The sequence below is a fragment of the Fusarium graminearum genome, chromosome 2 (genome assembly GCF_000240135.3).
Source record: "Fusarium graminearum PH-1 chromosome 2, whole genome shotgun sequence".
Classification (NCBI taxonomy): Eukaryota; Fungi; Ascomycota; class Sordariomycetes; order Hypocreales; family Nectriaceae; genus Fusarium; species Fusarium graminearum.
Window position 1 is genome coordinate 3563594 of NC_026475.1, and position 17284 is coordinate 3580877.

Consider the following 17284-nt stretch of genomic DNA (forward strand, 5'->3'; position numbering starts at 1 on the left):
AGGAACTCAGATAATAAATGCCATAACACTAAATTAAGACTATAATTAGTGAAAATTATTTTAATTTGAATGAAAGAATTAAGAGCCAAGCCGAATCCTACTATAGAGAAGAAATCCTTTAATGACCAAGCTTCAGGGTTAGTAGCAGGTCGGCAGATACTAAGATAGCGCTTAGATAAACTTGTAGCCCTGAAATAACATAATTGGGTCAGCTGAGTTAATGAATAGTTAATCAATCTTACAAAGCGAGTATGTAAGTCCTGCAAGTTCATACGCCATGAGACATTTTCTGAAGCCATGTCAGAACATGTGCATTTACTTCATCATAATTCCACCTTGATTACATCTTCAGAAACATTGTTATTAATCTATGAAAGCTAAAAGTGTCCATCACGCCACGATCGGACCCGTCAACTGAGGGTTGAAGTCCTCGGATACCCTGAAGAGGACAACCTGCCCCGACTCACAACCGATGATAGCGCTTCGGCCTTGCGCCCACCACGCCGTATGTACGTTTGGGCGGAAGTCTGCGGGAAGAAGGATGAGTTTGTGGCCTTTCCAGGTTATGAGACTGTGATCTTGACTGATACCAATGCAAGAGTCAACTGGCCGAGTTAGGACTACTGGGTCCTGATTGGAGACCTCCTCCATTGATTGATTCCGACTCAATCCCTTAGTGTCAAAGAGCCAGCTGCCGGAGTCGGTTGACAGTACATTCGGCATCTTCTTATCTATGCGCATCGTTGTAAAGGGAATCGTTGCGTTGTAGATACCCAGGCATTGGACTTGTTCGGACGCTTCTGGCTTCCATACTGCAACCTGTCCGCTGATACTCACGGTTAACACAAATTTGCTGTCGGGTGTAAAGACCACCCCTCGCCAACGATACCTGCCCCTGTCCTCCCTACCCATGATTATCTTTGGTCCATCATGGTCTTCGTGGGCTCCTATATCCCACAGGATGACCATGCTGTCATCGCCAGCAGAAGCAAGCTGTCGAAAATCTGGTGAGAACGCCACACTGTATATGTAGTCAACATGGCCGTTAAGCCTCGCGATCGGCTGGTCGTGGGTCCCTTCATGCTCAGAACCAGGGCTCGCATGGGCTGAAATGTCCCACAATAGTACATTCCAATCATCGCTTGCTGTTGCCGCTAGCTTCCCATCTAGTGAGATAGCTGCACCTCTTACCCAGTCCTCATGGCCGATAAGACGTAGGCTAGGCGTCTCGGACTCCTCGCTGACACTCCAGACAATGGCCGACTCGTCAACTGACGTTGAGATCAACGTTTCTCCGTCATCGGAAAATACCAGTGCTGTGACTTCGCCTGTATGTCTGGCTTCCATTGTTCGACACCAAGCACCAGTTACTCCATTCCACAAACAAATCTTCCCATCACGACAACCTGACGCAATGGTCTTGCCATCCGGAGATGTCGATACGCGTACAACAGGGGAAACATGCTCCTTTCTGACGGAATTCGAAGCTTCGCTAGTATCATCCCTAGTATCGTTGTCTGTTCCTGGTTGCTGTTCTCGTTCTATCACTTCCCAGATCCGTGCTTCACCATCATTCCCTGCCGAGGCAAGTAAATTCCCATCGGGTGCAAATGCAATTGACCACACCAAAGAGGTGTGTCCAGAGAGGGTTTGATCAGGGATATCGAGTACACCGCTTCCCCAGCTACCTAATCTTTGCTTCCAAATAGCAATATTGGAGTCTGTAGAAGCGGTCGCAAGAATTGTACCATCTGGTGAAAAGGACACGCTGTTGATGTGGCTTGAATGACCCTTCAACACTACCTCTATCTCACCAGTGATGAGATTCCATATGCATGCAGTCGTGTCATCAGATCCCGACGCTAGATACATTTGCCCATTACCCTCAGGAGAGAAGCAGAGTCCGTCTATAGCGTCAGAGTGTCCAGGTAGATCAGATGTCCTGGGAAGGCTATAATGTTCGCCCTCTATGGAAACTTCCTGGATTCTGATAGAACTTCCGACACTTGCTGCTACCAATTTTCCATCAGGCGAAAATTTGACTCTATGAAACGACTCAGTATCGTCATCGATATCGTCACCTAAGATCGCTTCATGTTCGTAGATTCCAGTAACTGTGAAACTTGGAATGTCCCACAAGATGATATTGCGCCCGGACACAGCCACTAAGCGGTCCCCTTGCGGAGAGATGTCGATACTCTGTACCGTGAAGGCCAAAACATCAGTCTTTGAGGCACTCTCTTCGATGGTATCACATTCATCTTCTGCTGTCTGGTCCTCATCTGTATCGTTGTGAGGGTTTCCATCATCGTGAGGGTTTCTATCATCGTTTCGGAATCTCACGGACATGTTGCTCGTCTTCTGCTCGGATTCGTTGATATCTTGGCTGATTCCCCTCACAGGTTGCATAGGTTCACCAGTGACAAGATCCCAAACCATGATAACTTCCGATCCATATGCAGCCAGAAGTGGACGACCATTAGGTCCTGACTGGGATGCTACGACAGAATAGGCATAGCTATCGAGTGCCTCAAAAACATGCTGCAGGGAACCTGTAGCCACATCCCATATTCTCACCAGTTTTTCGTCTGAGCCCGTCACTAGTAGACGCCCATCAGGTGAGAATACACATGAACGTACCCAGTCATTGTGTTTCAAGACGTGGAGTGTATGTTCGGAGGTTTGGTGGCTGTTGTCGAAGGTTGGTGCTTGAACAAGCCATTCAGGCTTCATACTGGGCCAAAAAGCGAGACTGTCCTTTAGTGATGTCAACTTGTAGTCAGAGGCTGACTCATCTCCCAAGGACTCGTTGGTCCATAGTAAGTGACGCTTTATAAACCTGCCCGTGTCTTGGATCATTTCATGTATGTAATGCCGACTTTCAGTATCTGGCTGTTTCGTATGAAAGTTTCCCAAATCAGCAATAATCAGACATGACGCTAAATTTAGACTTACCTTGACTGAACGTGACAGTGCATGATTCATATTCTCAATCATACTAAGAGCATCCCTCAGTTTTCTGTGGGAAGCGATGACTTCTAACCACTCTGCTCGATTTTCTCGCATGAAGCGGTTAGCCAACTCTACTGAGTCCACTACTGTATTGAGGTCGTCCCCTTCTAGAATGTGCCGCATCCAATAAAGTGCCGCATACACGTTAAAGGAGTGATTTTCACCCGGAGACAAGGCATGTGCTCTTTCTCCCAAGTTTTTAATCAGAACATTCAGACATCTGGTTGATGCTTTTGAGTGTTCTGTTGAAAGGGCCGACTCTACTGGGCCTGTCGAGGATATGATGCTAAGAATGAACGTCTGCGCAGATTGATGAACGAAATGAACAGACTCCTTTTCCGAAACTCCGATATGACGAAGTTCCAGAAATGGAGACAAAAATCGTTCAATGAGGACTGTGAGACCGATGTTTGATGGCAATTCTATGAGCTCCCTCATTTCTGTGGATAGTAGCGGTCGGTACGCAATTGCTGCAACTAACAGGATCTCCAGACAATAGTCTTTGTCGCTCTTCATGAGCACATCGAGCCTCTCCAGTGCCATTTTATAAAGGCTAGTCAGCGCTTCCTCTTTCGGAGCCATTTCCATCAGCTCTTCAAGTTTATTGGGTGCGTTCCAGTAGGTTTCGCTCAACTTAACCATGTTCAACGCCGTGTTGAACCACAGAGGCTCCAAAGACGGGTAATTTCTCATGTTGTGAAGCACCATCGCCTGAAGTTCTTCACTTTCTTGAATCTTCGCAATATCAGCCAATCTCGAAGCTACATACACAGAAAAGATGTCTCTGGCGACTTCCATGCTGCAGCTTATAGTTATTCGAAGGTCTAGCCTCACGTCGAGACTAGCCGGAATCTTCTGCTTGTCCTGGAAGGATACCAACCACCGAACTTTGTCTGATACTTGAGCTGTTGTGTATATCAAGTTCAAAAAGTCTTCATGTCCCCACTTAGACACGCTCTGTTCCAAAGGGAGCAAAGTATTCGAAGAGTCATCAGATATGTGGACAATGAAATATATGGGTTGAATTTCCACATCGCGCAGAATTGAATAAAAAACCATGGACAAAGCATAGAAGCCGCTGACGACGTCTGAACTGTCTGGATATAGCTCATACGACGCGGTTATAAGGTATTTGCCCAGAAACGGTTGTGCTCGTAAGACTTGGCAGATGAGGGATTGTATCGCGGAGAGCACATTGTTCTGATAAGACTTGCTATTATCATAGAAGTAACAAGCCACATGCTTTGGTTGCGAAATGCCTGAAGTATCCTCGTCCTGTGGTTCTGACAGTCCATGGCAAACCAGCTGCAGCAGCTCGGTCTCGCTCATGTCAAGACCTCCATCTAGAAGAAGGACACGGCCATTAGGATCATCATCCCAAGCACAAAACTTTGTGAATTCTGCAGTCTTTTGTAGCCACTGATACAGTTTTATGAAATGATAATGCTTGTCATCGCGCAAATTCATGATCGGTTGCTTAGTAACTTCAAGGGCTTGTAACAACTTATCGAGCTGTTTGCTGCCTTCATCCGGGCCTTCGCCTGGACCTTCTTCCTCATCACTCTCAGGGTCTGTGTCTTGTTTCTTCTGTATAGCGGCTTTGGCGATTCTGTCGTTGATCTCTGATTTGAAAGAGTCCGTGTTGAGCGTCTCTAGTGTCTCCTGTTGGAGCTTGATATTCTCTTCAAGATGGACTAGATCAGACGGACCAAAGTCTTTGTACTTCAAAAACCGGTTGTCGGTTCCTTCGAAAGCGCAGACCGAAGCATGAATTTGATGCGAAAGGATGGCTTTGTACAGATTGATGAGAGCCTGTTCAAACTGAACAACGCCTTTAGAAGATTGGTCAATGGCGCGAAACAACTGCCTTGAGATACCAATATACCAGTGCATTCTGCAAGTCACCAAGACGATAGTAGATTGACTCTCATTCACTTCATATGTAGTCAATAGACGGAAGAGCCCCTATAAAATAAGGAATAATTAGATGATTTGGCCGAGAACAGGATGCTCGAAAACCTACCTCAAGAGCGAGAATTGATGCTACCCAAGGAATAGAAGCATGTTGAGAACCCCGAATTATCTCTTTCAAACTAGCTTCAAAAGTGCTCATTGCTTCGGGGACAGGTTCGTCATCTTCTGAGTTGTTGCCAGGTTGTTGAGAAAGAGATTCGGGGTTCTCGGGGGTCCTTGGGACAGGTTCGCCAAGAAACCACTCCAGAAATGCATCTACAAGGGAGGCTCTCATAGAAGGCTCATATTCAGATGTAGTAGAGCCGGATTGAATCTGGGCAGAAAGCCGGCCAAAAGCATATCCATGCTTCTCGTTCGCAATAGCCCTGCTACAAGCAATAAGATTGAGCTCATATTGACCTACCACATCAGGATTTTCAATCCTGAGAGCATCATATGCGGTGTCCCAAAGTCCCTGGGAATGCGTTTCTGGACTCAATGAAGTTTCTGATCCAGGCTCTGTTTGTTGTTCCTCGACTGGTTCTGTAGGGACTATTTCAAAGATCTGTTTTGGTGGATCGTAGTCTGCTGCTGCATCACCTTCAAGCCTGTCTTCAGTTTCCGTGGGATCTGGGTCAACGCTCCGCTCTGTGCTTGTTTGATGTGGTTGTCCATCTTCGCGGTGCTTGAATTTGCTCGGAAGATTTTCTTTAGATGCGAGACGGTCAACGCTATGTATAGCTGTAGATGGGCTGTAATATCGATTTATCTTTGCATCGAATAATGTGATGACCGGCTTGGATGTAGACTTATTCCCAAGTCGTGCGTTGAAGGAAGGGGGAGCCATGTCGTCTTTCCTCTGTGTTTTCCTAATCTAGGTAATCAAACCAGTGACTTTTTTCAAGATACACCTTTTCTGTCCTTCGGATGGAGCGCGGAGTTTGACGGGGAAACGGGAAACCATGGCTAACTTCGAGTAGACTTGGCATTTATGTGTTATTGGAACATAATTTGTTATGATTGTGGTGTCCAGGGCTCAGTATGCAAGCGCGTCTTACCGCTGCAGCCAAGTGACTTATCATTTTAAAGTATGGGTTCACTCACAGACTCGCGGACTAGTTTACCCGCCTCTCCTGTTAAATACGTTGTCACTGTCATAATCCTGGTAGTTCATCATGTATGTATACTTTGTGAAGCCATGACCCCCTGCAGGAATAATACGTTGTTCAGGTGGCAAGAGTAATGTGGAAGTTTTACCAATCAGTATTCTTTTTATAAATTTTAGAACAATTTCTGGCTTTATGGACTCTTTTACTCTGCGTCTACATTCAAACAACGACAATCAAGCAAGATGGATGAATCCCAAACTCACCAAACACCAATTCCTGACTGGGGCATGGATCCCCCAGACTATTTTGATGAGGATTCTATTTACAACGAAGAAGATCCCGAAGACCCAAGCCTGAGGAACACACGCAAAGTGGCTCTCCGTCCTCTAGCTGAAGTCTATCGCGAAGGAGCTGTAAGAGCCACCTTCGAGGGCAATCCAGATGAGGCCTTTGGTCTTGTAAACGAAACCTCTGATTACATCATGACAGTTGATCGTCTTGTATGGATTGATGGCTGGTATACCACATCAGGAGACGGTCCCAACAAGACACATGAAAACCCAATGACACTTGTGGTTCTCAACGTCAAGTTCTTCGATAAACGACCAGACGATTCGAGAGTAATTGGCGGTGCCGTTGCTGAGCTCAGATTCTTTTCAGATCATAAGAAAGAAGACAACCCTGAAATCGTCGCTTGGGGCCCATTCCGGCACCAAGAAAGGTGGAATGTCTCCACCGGTTACGTGAAAGTTACTACAAAGTCTGAACTACGGGCCAGCGCAGGATTTGCGGACCAACAACTGTCAGGGTCCTTAGGCCGCGACAAAGAACTTTCAAGAACCATTGTAGCCTTTGATGAAGGATATTCGACTCACCTCTATCCACAAAACTTCAAGTCGACAGAAGGGCACAGGAGGCCAAATGGTGTACAATGGTGTGTGCGACAAAATCATCTCCACCAGCAGGGGGTTGAGTCAGAGATGCGATTTGCTGCTCTTATCTCGAGGCCCGAGCAAATGAGGCCATACCATGTATCTTTCCGGGTTCAGGTACATACAGGCTCCAAAGAAATTGCCCGTAATACAGTTCAGCGACTTTCCCGACGACCTGTCGGAGATCAGATCAATTGGCGCACGGAACCCAACTTGGACAAGATGCACAGATGCTTTGCTGAGGGTGTTCCCATTGCGGAATCGATTGACAGCGACAACCTTGGCCAATTAGTCAAGGACCCGAACGATAGTCAAAATCTCGATCAAGAGTGGTTGAAACCCCACAGCCGTCCGGAGCTTTCTCAAGCTGTTCAGGCGCAAACTCGGGCTGATCCTGAAGAAGGTAGTGATACATTTGAAGCTCAGGTGGCTGTGGACGTGCCAGGTATCGCTGAAATCAGCATGGATCTTCAGCAGCCCGAATCAGTCGCGGGTGACCAATCGCAACAACCGAAGGAGAACAGGGCTCCGAATTACCTGACGAGAATCACAACCACAGAACAAGGATCACCAATCACTGACGACAGGCGGCGTACCAAGCAAGATACGGCTGATGTCACCTGCCGTCCTTCCAGCTTGGACTACTCTGCGGGTCAGCAGAGACTCAGGGACGGAGAGCATGATAGGCTTGTATCTTTGGAAATTCGGGCCGCACAAGCCGAAGCACGTCTTGCAGCACAAGACCAGCTGATCTTGAAGCTACAGCAAACAGTAAGCACCATGGAACAGGCTCTATGTACTGGTAAGTTCACAGCTTGATTTGCTGTTATACGACACTATAGGCATAGGAGTAGAAGGGCCAGTCATAAGCCCAGCGATTTGTAGCCTTTATTGACATGTCAACTCTTACATACTCAAAGACCAAGGCATTTGCTACTGTGACGCAGAACACCTATGTAGTAAAAGATTGACTTGTATGAATTCCATTCATCGCTCTTCAATCGTACCAATCGTAATAGAAAAGTCTTCAGTAATCTCAGCAGCCAAGACAGACAACTAACAACATCCACACATCAATATCGAGTTAGCGCCGGGCCTCTATCACGCCATCCACCGGCCAACAACCTCAGTTCTCGGATTGGAGCGGTTTATAGTACGAGGCTGTCTTGCAGTCATGGCAATGTGTGATGTTCCGCTGGTCCCGCATAAGCTGAATACAAGGGTGTGCTTTCCAGGATTGTACATGGGCATCTTTTTGCCGCATTGCTTTTTCTTGTTCACTCTTCTCCCTGGTAGATCTTATAACATGACTCAAGCTTCTATTATGACAGCCTGATTTGCTTGTGAATTTATTTTGTCACTAGAAACGACCCCACTATGTAAAAATGACTCCGTAGAACCTTGCTCCTCGATGTTCACCGTGAGTAAATGTCTGTGATATGCTTTTTTTCTCGACGCTCAAACTCACAACTAAACCGCCAGCAATCAACGACAGATACGATGGATATTTCCTCACGTCCAGGTTCTAAGAAGAGGACGGTTCCAGATGTGATGGGTACTACCTCACGTCCAGGTTCTGGGAAGCGTCCGCTTCCAGGTTCCCTGACAAGGACTCCCACAGGAAATGCCACGTTGAGCACTAAGGATCTTCATCAAGCGGATTTTCCCAAGTTGGCAAATCCGAAAGATGCTAAAGAAAACGTGTCAAGCTCAAGGGTTCGCAGTAAGCTTCTAGAGCGACTGAAAGAACCCAACAAGAACGACTCATTCAAAAGACTGATCGAGGAGATATCAAACATCATTTTTGATGAATTGAAAAAGGAAGAAAAGGCCATTGAAGGCATCAAAGACTTTTTAAAAGACGAGGGCGTGGATGATTGTCTAAGGTGGCATTTATTATTTTATGCAGTCAACATAGATGAGCTCGGAAACGCAAGAAACGAAAGCAGACTAGCTCGGTTGCAACTCAGCCAAGCGCTCATCACTGAACGCCCCTATCTTTCGTTCGAAAATCCTTCAGTTATTCATCGCGCCAAAGAGCTTTACCAAAATGACTGTTGCTCGAAGAATCTTCATCAGGGTTACAAAGTCAAGCATACCCCGTTACACAAGGCCGCTGAAAGTGGCAATGCCGAAGCCATCGAAGTCATGATCTCGGAAGGGAAGAAGTTCTACGACGATGATAGGGTCGGTGGGCGACTAGGGTCTCTTCGTGCCATGAAGCTGAGAGACTGCAAGCAGCCTTCTTCAGAGAGTTGGACGCTTGTCAACATGGTGCGGCTGACTGGCAAGGAGTCTGGACCAACCGCCTTGAACTTGGCCGCCGAGGCTGAGTATGGATCATCTGACACAATCATCAAGCTACTCGAGGTTTCAGGAATTGCCTCCGGTGATGACACCTTTGCGGATGCTGTGGAAGAGGGTAAACTTGAGATTGTCGAAGCTTTTCTCAGCAAGAATGACACAGATCTGTTTAGAACTGTTATTACAGAAGCCTCACTAAAATCAGCTTTAACCAATCTCAACAATGCCAATCATAACGAGGAAACACCCAGTGATGCCCGGGACCAAATTGCCGAGCTTCTCATCAGTCGCATTCAAGATTCTCTACGCCTGGATGATATAGCGGAGGATATTATCGCGACTGGGTCCAAGAAGGTCTGGGAAGCTTGTCCTGAGACCATGTTATCATCCGAACTGGAACAACATCTGGTCCATATGGCAGTCAAACATCAAAAACTTAATTTCGTTCAGCACTTCTTGGAAAAATACCCAACCTCTGTCTGTGAGCTGTGGGGTGGCTCCAAGCATACTGGTCAACACTACCCACTCTGGTATAATAACCACGACAAGGACGGGAATAGAATTCAGAAGCCCTTTGGCACGGTTCGCCAGAACATCCGCAATGAGATTGTCACAAAAATGATACACCAAATTGAAGAGATGGAGAAACTGTCTGATGCCTTCAATAATTGTGAAGGTGAGACACAGCCCAAACTAAGCTTTGATCATTCTAACACTTTCGATGTACAGAAACAGGTACGCAACCCTTCAGCCAAGAGTGGATGTAGTTGCCAATACATCTCTTTCGCTCTCTCGAAATGATTTTATCTGGCAAAAAAGGCCGGTGCTGACTATTGTACAGTTGGGCAACTCTGCCTGGATTTGTCACGATTTGACTCAAAGGGCTTCCGGGTCTCCGAGTTTGTTGATTCTATGATCTCTCAAGCCGACAACGATCTTATTACCTACGAACAGACCCTGCGATATGTCGAGTTTCCACCACTAGACATGCTACCAGAGGAGAGGGAGATCTATAAAGACGACTGCCCACTTCAGTTTCAGCATACCGAACTCTTCAAGATACTCAAATGGCTGAGGGAAGAGAAGAACGTCAAGACAATCATCAGACTGAAGGCGTCCGATAGGCTCGTAAATTGCCATGATCAAAGGCTTATGGCTGACGGTGTCAAACTCTTCAACGTCAAGGTTTTGGACTGGAAAGTCCTTGACTTGTGCCTTGATATCTTTGATGAGACTTGTCGGGAAAACATCACAGACCTGTGTCTATACTCAAGCGGAAATCGGGCAGTAATCAGTCATTGGTTTAGCCCTACTGGCTTCAAGTCGTTCAAGAACGTAAGTAGCGCCCATCGCGTATTACCACATTTTACACTGACATGTTTGCGTAGCTCGAAACCGTCAAGATCTATCTCATCAAGGTTTATTTTATCCCTGCCAGGCATTCAAATTGTGTACTAGGGAATACTAACCTACATTGGATACATAGGAGACTTGCACCACTGCCCACCGTAATGCGGTGTATCGTGAGTTGATAAATAGGATCGACCCGGAGGATGAGCACCCCTCAATCTACCCTCAGCGAATCTGTTGGTATCCTAAGCAGAAACTAGCAGACTTGAGCAAAATGTGAGTCTCGTATAATTATATCTTGGGAGAGAGAATATGCTAACACGAAATCTAAATAAAGTGCAGAGAGGATAGATCCACAACTCGGAAGATGGCTCTTGAATCTGAAGACAAAATACGAAGGTGATATGGATTTCAGACGAACCAAAGTTGCTATTCTTGATAATGGCGTACTAAGCATTTCCCCTAAGACAAGCACAATGGCTACGTCCCGCAGAAGTTCAAAGTCCTCCGAGCAGTTTACTTGGAAAGCAAATGACAAGAAGAACGACAATACTCATCGCTCTAATTTGGCTTACGAGGCCGGTAACATCGATATTACTAGCAGCCTTTCTAGCCGTATTAAGGGTGGTCGCTCATTTGTCGAAGGCAGATCCAGTCATAGCCCCTGGCATCTTGCATGTCATCCCCATGGGACACAAATGGCTAATATCATATGTGCTATCGATCCCCTTTGCGACATATACGTGGCGAGAGTCGCTGAGGATGCTTTCGGTATTACTGCAAAAAGAGTTGAGAAGGTTAGTAGCATATTTACTCGGTTACGATCTTGGCCCCTGGAATACTGCTAACTTTCCCTTTTTCTGCAATGGATAGGCCATTAAGTGGGCTATCGACAAGGAGGTCGATATCATATCCATGAGCTTCACTATTGGAGAGATGGGAAACATCCCTGAATTGCTAAATGAAGCAAGTAAAAAGGGGATTGTCATGACTTGCAGCACGCATGATGAAGGGGATAAAACCCAGAATGCCTATCCCGCGGGCCTGAAATCAGATGACAGGTCACTCTTTGTTTTAGTTGGCTGTGACGAGTACGGCAGACCTATACGAGACATCGAGTCAGACAAGTTCCATTATCTAATCAGAGGTCAAAGAATGGCTGCAGGCACCATTCCTTTTTTAAAGTCGAAGGATACTGTTGACGGAAGTTCTGTATCAACAGCACTAGCAGCTGGATTATGCTCCCTCACTCTTACCTGCGACCGCCTTCAGAATAGGGACATAGAGTATGAAGCAGGGTGGGGAAAGAACAGCCGATATGACCGCGTCAATACTGTACTGAAATCAATGACATCGGCGAGTAACGACAAATTCATCTTGCTGAATCGATTCGGGAGACTGAATGAGGAAAACGGGATTCCAAGCGCCGACAGGCTCCTTGGGAAGATATGAGCAAGATATTATTGCATTGGAAATACTTTGGAGGGAACACCAGCCTCAGAGGCCTTCATATTATGTATGATATCTACATGTGATGTGAGAATGGGATTTAGTTGCTGTCTGTTTACCACGGTGGATTCAATGCATGGGAATAGGGTTGCTTCTTTTTACCTAGCATGACTCTCCTTAGATACAGAGAGGGACGAAGCCAGTATCAGATTAGTACATTCCGCTTTCACACAATAATATAAGCCGTTGATATCTTTGGACCCATGCATGCTAAGGATCGAACTTGAACTGACCACCCTCATCGTCTTCGCTTGAAGTCTGGACACGAGAGCAGTCTCCGAAAGGTAATAGAGACAAGGCTCCCAACCAAACATGCCTCTCAAGGTCTTCCTCTGGACCTCGGAAGCTAATCTCTACGTACTTGCTGATGCTAACCTCGTGCGAAATTAAAAGGTTTTCTCAAAGCTGTAGCAAATCGCCTGTTGCAAGCCTCATCCAACCCCAACTCCCCTGATTCTGAATTGGGCACCAATCGTAGCCAACTGCCTTGATAACAAATTCGTTGTTCGCAATATCCTTGAGAATTGCCTCGTCTGCAACAAGTACAAAGTTGAAGCAGGTCCCTACCATGTTCTTCTCACTTTGGGCCTGCTCTGCTTCCTCCAGGCAGAACTTTCGTATGCCGGCGATATCAAGACCAGTAAGAAGATTTGGGTCCTCTCGAGGAAAGAGACGAAAAATCTTTTTCATGATCTCTATCTTATCCAGATAAGCGTCCACATCATTATGAGGAGGAAAGCTCCATCGCTTATCATCCTCGCGGACTTCGTCTCTTGCGTGATAGCCAAGAGCAAGGCGGGTCTGTTGCGTCAAGACTTGAAGAAGCGTATTCCAGTGCTCGTCTGATTCGGGACCGTAGTATGTGCGGTAGATTGTAAAGCCCCAGTTTCTAAAGTACTTGAAGTTTTCAGGGAGTGTCCTGTCGAGGACGCGCCTCTTGGTACCGGGAGGTGGTTTCGGGGACTTCTATACGAAATCTATCATTTCTATAAGCGAAGCAGCCATATTGGTCTAGTAGGAGATTGAGAAAAGTGCGGTGTAGAAAAAGGCAGAACCAACAGTTGGTGGTGAGTTTTGATGGGACCCTTTATGTTGTCAATGTGTTTACATAATCCAGCATTGGACTATTATTGGACACGTTGGCGAAACATACCCTATAACTTCAATTGCCTACCACAAGGTAAAGCAAAGTGGTTCGCGATAAGAGGCACCACTGTGTACACATCTAAGTTCTATTCTGTTTTCTATCATTGTATCTCTTGGAACGTGTTGGGGTGTATTTTGTTTTAGATGATGGACTGGATCGTTGTTCAGTGGCTGTACATGTCTCTCAAAGCCTAATACCAACTGGCCTCGGCGCTCGCTTTGCACATAACAATCAGTTCTCAAAACGAGTGTTGGGAATTTAGTAGTTTATCGCGACTTTTAAAGTATAACACTGGCCTCTCCCCTCGCTCCAAGTACAGGTTACAAATTTGACCAGACATTTTTGAAGGCTGCAAGGTGGATAGAGCCTCAGCGCATGTGACGATGTGGCTGGTGATATGACACGAAACCGTGGCGGGTAAGAAATATCTCGATGGAGTCGGGAAACGAAGTCGTCAACGGGGTTGGAGTTAATTCACCAGCCACAGAGGTAATTCATGCACAACCGTTGCCCAAGGCAAAAGTCAATTGGAGTTTGCCAAGATGAAACATGTGATATCGATGGCGCGTCTTAGTTCTTGGCCCATTTCTCACCAACTCAAAACACGTAAACCCCCAAGACAAGGTTAATTGGAGACACGCGTATGTTTGAGCTTGGCGCGCGTGTTACATAGTACACGATGCAGAGAATCATCCGGTGATGGATCATCAATACGGGGGTTATTTATATTCCGCAAAAGTCTGTTGTACGGACGAACCAAACAGAAGTGTGTCTTGTTACCGGGACGTTCGGGTCAGTCAATTACGGCAGCGCCAAGAGAATGACGGACTGCCAAGAAGCCCCTGGATCAAATGGGTATAGCATCACCCTGGAAGCAGGTCCTAGCACTGGAGGTCAGTCAGTCTGTCTGGTGATTAATTCTATGACTCGTTTATTGTTCAAGAGAAGCATATGATATTGTGTTGCTAGCAGTCCACGCGTTCTGTCTCACTGACTTGGACAGATCAAATAAAGTCAGAGACATGTACTGTTGGTTTCACTGGTCCGTCTCTAGAATAAGGTAATATTTAAGCATACCAGGGGCTGGGACCAATCTTGTGTGATGATGGCGGTGTTGGTGTGGAGAAGAAGGGAGTATTGGCGCATTAAAGTTTAGCGTGATAGGGGGCTCAGTAGGGGCTACAGTAGGGGGAGACCTACTACCACCACTGTAATTAGTGAGTAACCAAAGTATCCCCCTAACTACAAGGGCTTGCGTGGCCTGTGTCAGTCTCCCCCAGCCTCAATCTCCAATCTCGCTTTAGCAAAGTAGATCTTGGCTTTATTTTGTCGCTGTGATTGTGATGGACCGTCCAAGAGTCTCGTCCAAGAGTCTCATCTCGGGGGGTGACATTCTATTCTCTCAGCTCTACTCTATCATCAAGATCAATCCTCTCGACTGTCCTCATCATCAGCTGCATCAACCCAGCTAATGCACTGCAAATCAAGGCATCGCGCAATAAAGCCTTGATCAAATACGCAAAGACTACTCTGTACCAATGCATTCCCTTCTGCCAAGCCCTTGGCCTACCAATAAACCCATGATCCCATGTCCCCATATCCCAGTTTGGCGTGTCTTGGCAACTCTACTCCTCTCCATTCACTGTCCTCTCTGGCTACTGCGTACTACCTCTGATAGCCGCCAAGAAGCTGTTTGACACAAACTGCACTGCCCCGATGCCCAGATCCTTGGCTCGTAACCAAAAAGATGGGCTCCTCTTCTAGTTATTTCCCCCTTGTTTTTTATTATTATCATTCGTGTTTTGAATTGGTGAAAAAGAATCCCCGGCGTCTCCCTCCGCTTTTTGAACCCCCCCGTCCCACCTTTGATCTCCCCCCATCATCCTTTCTCCGATCATCCTTTGTCTGCCCATCCATGATTTGACTTTCTAGAAGGGGCTTTCTTTTTTGAACCTTTTGTATTCTCTTTTTTCTGCATAGACTTCAAACACTCGCTTTTCTGACTCGGCTTCTTGATCCTGTTGTACACGTACACTAGACGGGTTCTTGGGTGCTTGCTATCGCTCGCTTTACAAGCTCCTCCGACATATTGACCGACATCACACATTAACAACACATCTTTTATAAAACACATAGAGAGGCCGACTCTCATTCAGGCGCCATGTTGTTTTCTTCAAGGGGCTTCATCGCCCAGGCTACGATTTTGGGGAGTCTTTTGGCTCAATCAGTCGAGGCACAGTACTACAAGATTGGAACAAAGGGTGCGCGAGAAAACACCCAACGACAGACAATTCGAGGATAAAATGCTAACAGTGTTGCAGACGAGATCAAACAATCAGCGCGCACACTCGCTTACGATCTCATGTTGCAATATGACGGAAACACAACAGGCATGATTCCCGGTATCTTGCCAGGTCCTCCAACAGAATACAAGGGCGACTACTACTGGTGGGAAGGAGGAGCAATGATGGGAACATATATCGGTGCGTCAACTTATACCCTGTTGGTAGGAAGAGGTGGCTAACCAAGAACAGATTACTGGAAACTCACAGGCGACTCGAGCTACAACAAGGTGGTGATGGAGGGTATGCTTCACCAGACAGGAGAAGGCCGCGACTACATGCCCAGCAACCACAGCGCCTCGCTCGGAAACGACGATCAAGGCTTCTGGGGCATGTCAGCCATGCTCGCAGCCGAAAACAAGTTCCCCAACCCGCCCGAAGACCAGGCCCAATGGCTCGCCCTGGCGCAGGCCGTCTGGACGACACAGGCCAACCCCGAGCGACACGATGACGAGTGCAACGGTGGAATGCGATGGCAGATTCCTTTCACAAACTCTGGATACGATTACAAGAACAGTGCGTTTTATTGGGTTTCAGGGTATAGGATTGTCTGACTAACGTGGTGTTTTTAGCTATCGCCAACGGATGCTTTTTTAATCTTGGCGCTCGTCTTGCTCGATATACCGGAAACGAAACGTATGCTAAGCACGCTGAGGAGACGTGGGAGTGGCTCTGGGGCGTCAACTATATTGATCACGATAGATGGTTGGTGTATGATGGTGGACACGTTGGAAAGAACTGTACCGACATCAACAAGGCCACCTTCTCTTACAACGCAGCTATCCTGATCCAGGGCGCTGCATTCATGTACAACTTTGTGAGTATATTCCCACCCAAAGCGATGGCTGGGTCATTTACTAACAGCTACAGACAAACGGATCAACAGTCTGGGAAGACCGCATCACCAAACTCCTCGACGCCACCCTCAAGAACTTCTTCCCCAAGAACATCATGTGGGAAGTCCCCTGCGAAGGCCGCAAGGGCGCCTGCTCCACCGACATGTTATCCTTCAAGGGCTACGTACACCGCTGGCTCGCCGTAACAACCCAAGTTGCCCCCTTCACCGCGAAAAAGATCCTCCCCGTCCTCAAAACCTCCACCGAAGCAGCCGTGAAGCAATGCACAGGTGGTGATTCCGGTCGCGCGTGCGGTTTCTACTGGAGCGGCGGCGAGTTTGTTGATGTAGCCGTCGATGGAACCAGTGGAGCAGGCGAGCAGATGAATGTGTTAGCAGCTGTGTCGAGTTTACTGATTGAGGACGCCGAACCGCCTGCGACGAACAAGACGGGTGGTATTTCCAAGGGCGATCCTAATGCTGGAAAGGACTCGCATGATAACCCTGAGCCTACGCCTATCACGACGGCTGATCGTGCGGGAGCTGGAATCCTCACGTTTCTCGTTCTTGCGGGTGGTTTGGGAACGTTTGTCTGGATGTGTGCTTTTGACTGAGCGGGTATTTTCTATGTTGGCGTTTTATTTTAACCTCGAAAGGATTGGCGAGGCTTGTGTATTGTTCTTTTGTGCGGGAGAATGGAGTTGGTTGGGAGATATCTCTGACTTGGATGTGGACTTGGATAGACCACTGGCAGACATGGCATTCTATACGATTTTTTATAATTGAATGCT

The 17284-nt window shown here is 46.9% G+C and overlaps 6 protein-coding genes across 6 annotated transcripts; 5 read left to right on the forward strand and 1 right to left on the reverse strand.

Moving 5' to 3' along the window:
* Window positions 1-171: 171 nt before the first annotated feature.
* FGSG_04587 (uncharacterized protein) lies at window positions 172-5812 on the reverse strand (the record flags this gene model as incomplete). Its single annotated transcript, XM_011322692.1, has 6 exons — window positions 172-212; window positions 243-289; window positions 320-335; window positions 468-2892; window positions 2956-4977; window positions 5036-5812. 6 exons carry the CDS (start codon window positions 5810-5812, stop codon window positions 172-174), a joined length of 5328 nt encoding a protein of 1775 aa, XP_011320994.1.
* Window positions 5813-6316: 504 nt separating this feature from the next.
* FGSG_12224 (uncharacterized protein) lies at window positions 6317-7825 on the forward strand (the record flags this gene model as incomplete). Its single annotated transcript, XM_011322693.1, has 1 exon — window positions 6317-7825. The coding sequence occupies one exon, from the start codon at window positions 6317-6319 to the stop codon at window positions 7823-7825; it is 1509 nt and encodes a 502-aa protein (XP_011320995.1).
* Window positions 7826-9154: 1329 nt separating this feature from the next.
* On the forward strand, window positions 9155-10077 carry FGSG_12225 (uncharacterized protein; the record flags this gene model as incomplete). Its single annotated transcript, XM_011322694.1, has 2 exons — window positions 9155-9986; window positions 10046-10077. The coding sequence occupies 2 exons, from the start codon at window positions 9155-9157 to the stop codon at window positions 10075-10077; spliced, it is 864 nt and encodes a 287-aa protein (XP_011320996.1).
* Window positions 10078-10462: 385 nt separating this feature from the next.
* On the forward strand, window positions 10463-11011 carry FGSG_12226 (uncharacterized protein; the record flags this gene model as incomplete). The annotated part of the gene is made up of 4 exons (XM_011322695.1): window positions 10463-10645; window positions 10699-10728; window positions 10797-10896; window positions 10998-11011. The coding sequence occupies 4 exons, from the start codon at window positions 10463-10465 to the stop codon at window positions 11009-11011; spliced, it is 327 nt and encodes a 108-aa protein (XP_011320997.1).
* A 1470-nt stretch (window positions 11012-12481) lies between these two features.
* FGSG_12227 (uncharacterized protein) lies at window positions 12482-13015 on the forward strand (the record flags this gene model as incomplete). The annotated part of the gene is made up of 2 exons (XM_011322696.1): window positions 12482-12526; window positions 12581-13015. 2 exons carry the CDS (start codon window positions 12482-12484, stop codon window positions 13013-13015), a joined length of 480 nt encoding a protein of 159 aa, XP_011320998.1.
* Window positions 13016-15477: 2462 nt separating this feature from the next.
* FGSG_04584 (uncharacterized protein) lies at window positions 15478-17269 on the forward strand (the record flags this gene model as incomplete). Its single annotated transcript, XM_011322697.1, has 5 exons — window positions 15478-15577; window positions 15638-15799; window positions 15851-16174; window positions 16231-16475; window positions 16529-17269. The coding sequence occupies 5 exons, from the start codon at window positions 15478-15480 to the stop codon at window positions 17105-17107; spliced, it is 1410 nt and encodes a 469-aa protein (XP_011320999.1). The 3' UTR covers window positions 17108-17269.
* Between the last annotated feature and the right edge of the window lie 15 nt (window positions 17270-17284).